Here is a 12,252-nt window from a genome sequence, read left to right on the forward strand (position 1 = left end):
GCATGTTATATCTTTAATTTTCATATTATAATACATGTCCTTTTCAATTGTGTTTTTCAAAAACGATCAGAAATATGGTACATCATTGCCCCCCACGTCGTTTCACCTTTGGTACAGGTGAAACCAATGTTGATTCGATGTTTAACGCAAAAAATGTGACTGCTCGACCGGGTAAAAATATCAATTTTTCCCATTTGATTGAATTTAGCCATTTCGGTCAAAAAATATCAAATTCAAGCATCTTGGTCAAACTCGACTGTCGTAGTCCAAAAATAGCAAATTCAACTATCTTAGTCAAATTCGATCATCTCAGTCGAAAAATAGCAAATTTGGTCATCCTGGTTAAACTCAATCATCTTGATCGAGAGACGACTAGTTTGGTTGTCTTGATCGAAGCAGACAATCTTGTTTGAGAAACAAGAAATAAGACCATTTTGGTTGTACTTGGTTGTCTTGATTGATAGATAGCAAATTCGGTTATCTTAGTTGAACTCGATCATCTTAATTAACAAATGACAAATCTAACAACCTTGGTCGTACTTAACTATCTTGATCGAAAGACAATAAATTTGGCCATCTTGGTCGAACTTGACCATCTTGATCAAAAAACGACAAATTCGACTATAATAATAAAGACTATTGGTCAATCTATTCTAAATAGAGCATATGATTGACTGAGGTAGTAATATGGCTAAGAACTTGGCCTACCACTTCCTAGACCATTTGAATAATTTACTCACAATTTAAACGGTGAGATTCAACCATTGGAGATGGTTCAAAGCCTACCTAGTTTTGTCTTTTATAATACAATGAATTTCCAAGAAAGGGCTGCCCCCAAGTATACCCTAGTTTCCTCCTTCAAGAACAACATTCCTGGCCTCCCATTCCGGTTGCTTAAACTCAGCAGGTGGCAGAAGATTCTACACTTCATGTACTGGAAGAGGCGTATTCCGCTGCAAAATAGGTATCCATGGTATCGGTTGTGGTGTTAGCGCCACAGCTTGTATCGGTGGTGTCGATACCATATTTCCAACAAAACTAGTATCGACATGTTGCTGAGGTGCAACAAGTGTTCTTTCAGAAAAAAATCATCATCATATTCATGTTTTTAGTATTATTGGCCATCCATCTGCCTAAAGACTCAGCCTGAACTCGTGACTGTTTAGCGATATGTTGAATTCCTCTTTACATGTCGAGCATTTCAGTCGATAAAATCACAGGAGGCTCAACGTGAGATGAGGATGCCATATCTAGGTTTAATAGAAAGGGTATTTAATTCGATGTAGATTTTCTTGTTCAGGTACTTGTTGAACTTACAACTCCCCATCGTGAGCAGGAGGTTCGTTGCCTACCACAATATTAGTAGCGGCTGTTGAAGTATTATGATCACCCATTCGGCTTATGATTATGAGAAATTACTATACCAGAAAGTATACTTGTATGCGAAAATTGTTCTTTTTGTAAGATCAATGCAAAATGAAAAATGATGACAGTTAAGTAGTTTTGACTCTCATCGGGCGTACAAAAAATATTGGCACTTCGGTTTGCTTTCTATCACATGTAATATGCGCAGGCATGCCAGAATCGATAAAGTGACTCGATCCAAACCGATCAACTTCGACCCTAAGCACCAAAATTAGCAGATATGTCTATTATAAACATATATAACCATATTCTAAAAAGATTGGTCGCTTACTCAATCACTTGCAAATTTTTATAGTTATCAGTCAATAATTGGAGGGTGGGATTCTTCCTCTAAAGATGTGTTACTTTATGCCTTCCACAATAAAAGACTTTCAAAATACCAATGTAATCAAACAAAATGAAAAAAGCCACAATCGGTTACCAGGAGAGACTACAAGAATGCGTATATTAAAAGAATTGTGTGATATTGGATAAGTGACAAATACAGCGTATGAGCATAAATTTAGATTATAACTAAAGATTATAGTTAAGAATTACTATTATTATCCTTCTTCCATTACTACAATGGTTATAATAGCTAAAAAGTCTTTTTTTTTATACTCTTCTTTTGTTATGTTTCTTCTTTTTAACGATTTTTCTTTTCTCGGCCGTTCTTTCTGCTTCCGTACACTTTTTGGTCGTTCTTTCTATTTCCGAATGCCTCTAGACCATTCTTTCAACTTTCATACACCTCTTGATTGCTTGGTTTGTTTTTGGACACCTCTCAGCATCCTCCTAAATGATTCTCGGCCGCTTAATTTGCTCTTGAATACCTTCTAGATACTCATTACTAGTGCACACAGGTCGGTTCGGTCCGGTTCTGGAGTGAAACCGGAACCGAACCGTTCCTAACGGTTCTACAATTTTTGGAACCGGAGCCAGACCATTAGCACCCTGGAACCGAACCATGAAAAACGGTTCAGTTTCGGATCGATTCCATGGTTTTGGGCTTTTAAAAATCCAGCCCAGTTGTGAGGCTACCTTAAATGGTTTTCTACAATTCCCACCGCACATATGGCCAAGTAAAATGATCAGAACCTTTAAACAAGTGGGCTCCAACAAGGATGGGCCAAGACCCAAAAATCACGACCATTAAAGAACCCAGTCTGATCAATGGCCTCCATACAAACAGTTTTAAAAAGTAGAAGAAGAAGAAAAAGAAGAAGAAAAAGGCTAACAGTTAATATTAGAAGGCAGAATCCATTTATTAGACTTTGTGGCCCGTTAGATAGATGGCAACAATCAGCAGGCATTAGCCATTTGTGCAGTGGCTATTGTGGCAAGCCTCATTCTGTGTCTTTTTTTCACATATCAACCAATAATACCAGAAAGAAACCTTACTTAAAATTGGGTCCGATGTAAGGCTTTGCCACCATCTGATCACGTTTAAGCATGAAAACCTTCTGAATCTCCAAGCTATCAGACCACGTCGAGCAAATGAATTCCAAGACATTGTCGCAATTCTCCCCCTTTAAGACATCAACAATCAAGCTGATGTGCAGCTTAACATCATCACTGTTGCCATCAATACCCAATCTCGCAGCAGGAACAGAGCCATCAAACATCGTAACTTCAACTTTGATCTCTTCCTTCTCACCGTGTTTACCTCTCAATCGAATCCATTGCTCTCCCGGCTTATCTTCAACCGTGAATGAATTGAATTCCGTAACAAGCATTATTTAGAAGAGCAGATAAATCAAGGGTCTTGATATAACATAGTTAACCGTGTTGTGCCTAGGATATAGGGGCGGCAGTCGGCGAGAGAGAGGGTAGGGGCAGGGCAAGGGCGGCAGCAGTCAGGCTAGAGAGTTTAGATATTTAGGGTTTTTTTTTTTTTTTTTTGGTTTTAAAGTTAAGGTTCGGATCCACAATTCTGGTCACGGTTCGGATCAACGATTCGGTTTACGGTTCTACAGGGACCTAAACCGGAACCGATCCGTATCCAATGATTCTCAAGATTTTGGAACGGGAACCGAAACGGTGTTGTCTAGAACCGGACCAAAGCAGACCGATCCAACGGTTCCGGTCCAGTTCTACGGGTTCGATGTGCACCCTTACTCATTACCTTATCATTTGAGGGTTGTAATTACTTTAAAAGCACTTAAAGTATTTTAAAAACCTTTAACATAGTCTATCTGTTTCTTATTATCACACATATCCTTTCTAATTAGATTTTCAAATAATAGTTAAAAATAGGGTATAATTTTCAACAAACCCATAAGAGCTCGTAAAAATATTTAACTGTCTAAATCCAAAGGGTAGAATCTTGTAATTTAAATCATTCAATGAGGGTGATTTTCAGCCTTTGCTACAACGGTCCGTTAGATGCACTGACAACTCACTTAAGACAAGATATCCTTATAAAAAGGCTTTTACGGCTTTTGGACACGGCAATTTTTATAATAAAGTTGTCCATTGAGACAACGGAGGCGGATTCCTTGGAAGTTCCTGCACTTAGAAGCTACATGGGGCCCACCATGATGTTGGTGAGAAATCCACCCTGTCCATCCATTTTTCCAGCTCATTTTTAGGGTATTAAACGAAAAATAAAGAGGATCCAAACCTCAAGTGGGCCACACCAGAGGAAAAACTGAAAATTGATCAACCACAAATATTCAATAGGGCCATAGGAGTTTTGTATGAGGCTACGCTTTTTGTGTTTTCAGTTCATCCAAGTGGGAATGACCTTATGAATGGTTTGGATGGAAGATAAACATCAAGGTGGACCCTAGAAAAGTTTCAACGGTAGGCATTCCTTTCCCCAAATTTTCCTCTCGTGTGGCTCACTTGAGCTTGGATGCGCCTACTTGTTTACCCCTTGTCCTTACAATGAGTTGGCAAAGAGGATAGACGGAGTGGATTTCTTACAAACATCATGGTGGGTCCCATGTAGCTTCCAAGTACAAAGAACTTTCTGCAACAGTCCTCAGACAAGGATCTCCCAAAACCGAACATCATTCTGCAAAAGAGGATGCTGCGATGCAGTTGTCATTGATCACCTGGGATGAAAGTTGGGCCGTCCACTCATTTGGTGGGCCACACCAGTAAGTCATACTATCGGATAATCATTGATATTGATGTTGTGTCCTGCTCTATTTGTGGTTTGGCCTGGTTTTCAATCAGGTCATCATCATGGTCTGGCGCACCTTTGCATGGATAACATATTCTACCTAGTTAAAAATATGTTCTAACTGGGTTCAGGCCGGGTACATCACCATAGACTTATCCACATATATATTCTAAATATATTGCCGTAGGACGTGGCACAAGTACATTTCTAAGTATGGTTGGACAAAAAAAAGGTGAATCATAAATTAGCCATAACTTTTGATCCGAGTATCGTTATGAATGCACAACCTATCCATCTTTATTGAAATGAGTCATCCGAGGTGAACTGATCCATAAGGTAGGTCACATATGTCTGTTTCGTCAGAAAACATGCCTTTTTGACTCAAAAATGAATTTTTAGAGAAAAATTACTATTTTTAATATTTTCAATTTTTTTAAATATTTTCTTATTTTTAGAATTTTAAATTTTCTTCTTTTTTAAAAATAATTTGTAATTATGTTAGGACACTTCTAGTAAAAGTTTACTTGAATTTTTTTTTTTTAGATATTAGGTTTTAAAAGAGTTTTATTGGAACTAAAATATTTATTAAAGTTTTTTGGTATTTTTAATAATTACGAATTTTATTTTATTTTTTTCTATATTAATGGTGTAACAGGGACACATACCCATTAGACAATTATCAATCAATTTATTACGAATTTCTAAAAATTATTTTATTTTCTTATTTTGCTCATAGATTGGAGACATCTATATATGTGAGGAGTCCAAAGATGTTCTAAGGAGAGGAAGACGGAGTTCGACCTCACGTCCCTAATTCCCTACATCATATATTAATAATTATATTAGAAACTGAGTAAAGTTTGCTGAGACCCAGACATGAAAAACGGCTTGTTTTTATTTTATGCATGTGTGGAAGTGGCACATATGTGATTGAATCCATTCGTAGATCACAACCATGCATGGGTCCGTCAACCGGGACCAGGTTACTGATGAACCAAACTCAATTTTAATAGGGCCAGGTTCATTTTCTAGGGATTGTTTAGGAATCAGGTTGGGTTCGGGTCTACATTTTGGGACTCGATTAAAGTAGTAGTCTGGTGGGATTCAAGTCAAGTCCGAAATCATGGGCTTTAAACGTATATTTTTCAGTTGCTAGTATAATTAATATACTTAAGATATCTGTGTTGCCGAGTATATGATGTTGGACCAAACCCGAACCCGATTAGACCCCATTTTTAACTAGGGTCCAAAATGATGGACATCCATCAAGCATGTAGAATATCTTATCCATGCAAAGTGTGCCAGACCATGATGATGTCCAGATTGAAAACCAGGCCAAACGCCAAATAGAGCAGGACACAACATCAATATCAATTACTATCCCATAGTATGACTTACTATAGTGGCCTACCAATCATCATCGGAATCGATCGATCAATGGTTCAATCGACGGTCTGTTTTGGTTTTGCATAAGTGTGTTAATGTTTTGTTTCTAATTATATAATTGATTTATATAATGTGTATTTATGCGGGATTATACCGTAATATCTAATGGTTAAAAACGTGACAGCTTGAGATTGAGAAGGTTTTAAAGGGAGAAAATTAGGGTTTTTGAATATTTAAGTTATGCATCTTTTATAACTTTCTTTTCATAGTTGAATTTATTATTGTCTAGTGTCGTAGTTTTTTCACGTAAAACTTTTATTTCTTATGTGATCGTTTGAATATTTCATTTCTCTATTGCATGTTTAATTCATTCTAAAGTTGACTCTACACATGACGTGTAACAAATGTGCACCACAAGTGGCATAATAAATATATGCTGTCGCATATTGTCTCATTAATTATTTCATAAGTGCATGACTGCTCTTTGTTTTCGTATATATGAGTACGGGAAAACATATGCAGAGAAAATAAAAGTATCCAATCAAAGACAGCATGCTACACTATTCCTCGCCCCAACAATGACCGCCGCCCCCACACACATGCGAAGTTGCTCCAATTGCATTCTCTTGCTTTTCAATACAAAAAATTAATAAGAGATTTTAATATAAATGTTTATTTTTTTCTAAATACATGTGATATATAACTAAATACAATTAAAAGTTAGCAAAAGTGAAATATATTTTTTTCTTGATTTTTTACTTCTTTTTTTTCCATTTATGTGCGGCTCAACAAAACCTAACTCATCAACTGAGACATGATACTCTAAAACTTAATCTTTATGTCATGATTCATTGGACGAATTCACATATATGGATAAGATTTCAACAGATAACACATTGACATTTTAGAATTTATTTATCTATGCCATAGTTAATCTGCATACTTGCCGTATTTCACCTCTTTAATATATCTACCCATTCACACGTCCACGTGTCCAAACGATCCATAAGTCCACGATGGGTTTCAACACTTGGACGGCCTAGATTCGTATATATTTGTGCCACGTGTAGCATGGTGGTAGTTTTCATAAAGCAATATCACGTGACAAACGCACAATAGGAGCAAAGACCCAGAAACAGTTGAGGGGACTGATGCTAACGATCCTCCCAAGTAGTGGTTGTTATTAAAAGAGCGGCTCAAAATGTTCCGAGAGTGTTTGTACCACACCTGTCAGGTCTTCAGTTTGTACCACTGATGCTCATTGTTCTTTGATCTAAACCGTTGAATTTATGGGCCCACTATTAAGGGCCCACAATCCAAAAATCTCCCACGTGGAGGGATCCTAGATAACCAGCAACAAGTTCCCTTTCAGCTAATAAAATAACAGGTAGTCTAAAGCTAGGATATTCCAATTTTCTTTATTTTGGGTATAGAGCTGTACACGGGTCGTGTTAGCTCCGTCACCTCGCTCGATCCGACTCAAAAAAGCTCGACACGCATCGGCTCGAAGTTGGATTCAAAGTGAGTTGAGCTTATGTTTAGAGCGTTTAAGTTTACCTGAGCTCGACTGGATTGGGATCAAACCTCAACTCAAAATGACTTGGATTGAATCAGATCAGTGACTTGGTTATTTTGATGGGGATGTTGTTAGCTGGGTGTTTGATAAAATCACTCAACGAAGTGCTGGTGACGAAAGAATAGATATGCCTAGTGTTTGATTTTGATGTTACTTGCTGAGTGTTTATTTTTTATGTTGCTTGTAAGGTGTTTGATTTTGTTTGATTTTGATGTTACATGTCAAATGTTTAATAAAATACTTATAAAGTGTTGTGACTGTTTTGCATTCTATTAGAAATTTATGATACATCATCGGTGTTTAATAAAATGTTGCATAGGCTTGAATTGGTTTGAGTTGTTAACCGAACAAAGTTGAGCCGAACAAATGGGATCAGGCACTGAGCTAAGTGGAGTTTGAACTGAGGTTAGCTACGGTCAAGCGGAGCTGAGAAGTGCCAAGCTGACTCAGATGAACACGTGTGATGCTCTAATTTTGGGTGCTTGAGCCATACATGACAACCCCATCGTATCAATGTCTGGATCACCAAGCAATGGGCCCTATTTGCACGAATGCGTGATTTCCTTTCGGGGCCTGTTTGATTTTGAGGGAATAGAAAAATACCTTTGAAAAAGGTCATTATTACCTTTTCTCCTTATTGAATTTTCAAGAGCATTTTCTTCTCGAAAATTGGTTTGAAAAAGATGGCTCACATTTGTGGACGCCACTGTGATGTGCATGACATATCCACACCGTCCATCTATTGTATCGGAAGATTTTAAGGCCTAAGTCCAAAATTAAGACAAATGCAATACTCAAGTAGCCTATATCACAAGAAACAATGGCCTTAAACATCCGCTATTAAAAGTTAATTTGTTTATTCGGCCCACATTAATGTTTATATATCATCTAACATGTTCATGAGGTCATAAAAACATTAATAAGGGGTAAACATAAATATCAGTCTCAGCCAAAACTTCTACGGGCTATATAAATTTTTATACGGCAAGCATTCAATTTTCAATGTTTTCTATAGTGTGGTCCACTGCAGCTTTGGATCTGCCTCATTTTTTGTTTCATGGCCTAAATTAGACTGATGTATAGAATGACCGGTGTTGATACGTCACATACATCACTGTGGGCCCTATATTCATTTGGCAGTCATCGTCAAATTTAACGCCAAAAAGCTAAGCTATCAATGCAGGCATAGGAAACGATAGCATAATTTTCTAGTAAGTAATTATTATTTATTCACCCAATAATTACCATTTCCTTCAAAAATTAAACAGGCCATTAGAGAAAAGCTTGACTACTCGGGATCCTTACTCTTGTTAAGGTGGTCGGGAGTTTCAACAACCAGTCAAGGGCTCGGGTATCCACAAAAAATATAAATAAATAAATAAAAAGCTTGGATACTCAGGCAGCATGATGGATGATACAAAGTCACTTAAAATTTACTTCAAATTATATAAATAGGAAATAATTAATTCAAATTAAACTGTCCAAATTATGGTTCCAGCTCAGATGTATCATGGACAGAAGAAAAAAAAAACAATATTTATTTAATTATCTGAATTATCTGATCGGTGGACACTTATTGGACGGTTAGAAATGAAAAGCATCCAATCGTTCTCTTTGCACGAACAAGTGTCCACGAATCAGTGGTCATGATTATTCAAATAATCTGATTTCGATCCTGTGAATTAGTAAGAGTAGCTGCAACAATTTAGTCGGTTCATCTTGGGTTGATGCAGATCACATGTGGGATTTCTGAGTGCATGTGTATCAAGCTGAGTAAGTTGACAGAGTATAATATGTATTGTCAGTTCCAAAAGGACTCATGACCTTGAGAGCTGTTCCAATGTCAACGTCGGACTGGACTAACGAGTCACCCGGTCGACGACTGTTTGCTCAACTTGAACATAAAGATCTGCCACGTGGAATACCACCTACCCCTGTGGAAATTATTCAGGGCCGCCCCCACGTGCCATCCTGGGAGAGGAAACGGGCTACTCCGCCTGCCACCAGCCCCGTGGCTGGTGGTCGGTGCTCTGTGGGCCCCACCATGATGTATATGTTTCATTCATTTTTACATATCAATTTAGGGCTTCTTCCAAAACATGAGAGGGATATAAATCTCAGGAAAACAATATTGATTGGATATCTCCAATTAAAATTCTCCTAAGGCCCAATTTACTGTTTATTTGACATCTAATCTGTTGATTAGGTCATTCAGGCCCAAATGAAGGGAAAAAACAAAAATCAGCTTGATTCAACACTTTTATGGCCCCTAAAAGGTTTCTAATGGTCGACACTCATTCAACACTGTTTCCTGTAATGTGGTCCAGTTGAGATCTGCATATACCTCATTTTTGGTCTCATGTCATAAAATGATCTGGAAAAATATATGGAAGGCATGGATGAAAAATGTACATCATGGTGGGGCCCAGAGACCACCAACCATCAGCCATTTGCCCGTGGCAAGGGAGTAGCCGATCCGTTTCCCCTGGGGGATCCAATCAGATATGGAAGCGGATTGGCTGATGTACCACACATATGGTATGTGATATATCCAAACCGTCCATCCATTCTGCAAGCTCGTCTGAAGGCTTGAACTGAAAGATAAGGCAGATCTAAAGATCAAGTGGGCCACACTGCAAAAAGCAGTGGGAGGTTGAACATCTACCATTGAAAACCTTAGTGGGGTTACAGAAGTTTCGGATCGATATGAAATTTGTTTTTCCTCTTCATCCATGTATTTGTGACCTTATAAACATATTGGATGGAAAATAAACATTACAATGGGCCCTATGAATTTTTTAACGGTGAAAATTATTATCCCTGCTGCTATTTTTGGTGTGGTCCATTTGAGCTTTTGATGTGATTCATTTTTTGGTTAATGATCTAAAATGATCTCAAAAAATGGATGAACAGTGTGAATATAATAAATACATCATTGTGGAGCCCATATAACTTTGATCTCCTTTTAACCGATCGTACAATTTAGAGCTTGATGAGCGTCGGTGCTCATCTTCGTCATCGCAGGACATCGAATTGGCTGGTGTACCACACACCAACTATTTAGCTGGTGTATAGACGTCAACAAGTTCTATGGTTTAGCTAGTGTATAGACGTCAACAAGTTCTATGGGTCCCATCATAAGGTATGTGTTATATCTAAACTATCCATCCATTTGGTGAGCTCATCGTAAGGCTTGGGTCAAAAAATAAGATAGATCTAAAGATCAATGAGACTGCACTAAAAAAACATAATAGAGGATTAAACATTTACTATTAAAACCCTTTTAAGGTTACAAAAGTTTTTGAATCAATATGATATTTATTTTTCCTCTTCATCTAGGTATTTGTGACCTTATGAACAAATTGGATGGAAAATAAACATTATGGTGGCCCTACGAATGTTTTAATGGTGAAAATCATTCTCCCCGCTATTATTTTTGCTGTGGTCCAGTTGAGCTTTGGATATGCTTTGCCCTTCTTTTGTATCCTTTTTTCTTTTCTAATGCTTTAAAATGATCTCAAAAAATGGATGAACAGTGTGGCTATAATAAATGCATCATTTGGGCCCCATGTAATTTTGATCTCCTTTGAATCGTTTGTGCAATTGGGAGCTCGATGAGCATCAAAGCTCATCTTCATGTTTGGTACACCATCCAATCCGCTTCCATCTCATCGGGCCAAAAATAACGCACCACGGGTTGGCTACTCCCCCAGCCACTAACCAATGGCTAGTGGTCGGTGCTTCGTGGACCCTATCATGATTTATGTGTTTCATCCATGACATCCATTTATTTTTCTAGATCATTTTATAGTATTACCCAAAAAATTAGATATATCTCAATCTCAAGTGGACCACATGACAAGAAACAGTGTTAATTGAACCTCGACCATTAAAAACTTTTTGGGAGCCATAAAAGTTTTGGATCAAGCTGATCTTTGTTTTTAAACTTCATCTAGGTCTGTATGACGTAATCAATAGATTGGATGTCAAATAAGTAGTATAGTGGGCTGAAGAGGATTTTAATGGTGGATATCCAATCACTAGTGTGGTCCACCTGAGATTTATATCCCTCACATTTTTGGGATCAAGCCCTAAAATGATATGTAAAAATGGATATACCACATGGATAAAAGACATACTTTACAGTGGGGCCTGCAGAGCACCGACCACTAGCCATTGGGCTAGTGGCAGGAGAGTAGTCAATCCGTTTTCAAAATAATGTTGGCCCTCATCTTCGGGCCTGGAAGCGGATTGGCTTGTCTACCACGCACGGCCAGCATGGCTAGTGTGTTGAGGTCACAAAGTTACGTGTGTCCCACTATGAGGTATGTGTTATATCTAAACCTTCTGTTCATTTGGCGAGCTCTTTGTAAAGCTTGAGCTGAAAAATAAGATAGATATAAAGATTAAATGGACCACACTTCAAAAAGAAAGCAGATATTAAACATCTACCATTAAAACCCTTCTGGGGTGATAAAAGTTTTGGATCAATATGATATTTATTTTTTCTCTTCATCCGGATCTTCATAACCTTATGAACAGATTGGATGAGAAATAGACATTATGGTGAGCTCTACAAGCTCTACAAATACTTTAATAATGAGAATTATTGTCCCACTGTAATTTGTGGTGTGGTCCACATTAGCTTTGGATATGACTCGTGTCTGGACTTATACAACAAAATTTCCGCGTCAAATGAATGAGCAGCATGAATATAATAAAATAAATCAATGTGGGGACACCCTAATCCATATAG

The 12,252-nt window shown here is 37.7% G+C and overlaps 1 protein-coding gene across 1 annotated transcript; it reads right to left on the minus strand.

Moving 5' to 3' along the window:
• Nucleotides 1–2,801: 2,801 nt before the first annotated feature.
• Nucleotides 2,802–3,140, minus strand: LOC131218200 (uncharacterized). The gene has a single exon (XM_058212881.1). It carries the CDS (start codon nucleotides 3,138–3,140, stop codon nucleotides 2,802–2,804), a length of 339 nt encoding a protein of 112 aa, XP_058068864.1.
• Between the last annotated feature and the right edge of the window lie 9,112 nt (nucleotides 3,141–12,252).

Source organism: Magnolia sinica, chromosome 11, assembly GCF_029962835.1.
Source record: "Magnolia sinica isolate HGM2019 chromosome 11, MsV1, whole genome shotgun sequence".
NCBI lineage: Eukaryota > Viridiplantae > Streptophyta > Magnoliopsida > Magnoliales > Magnoliaceae > Magnolia > Magnolia sinica.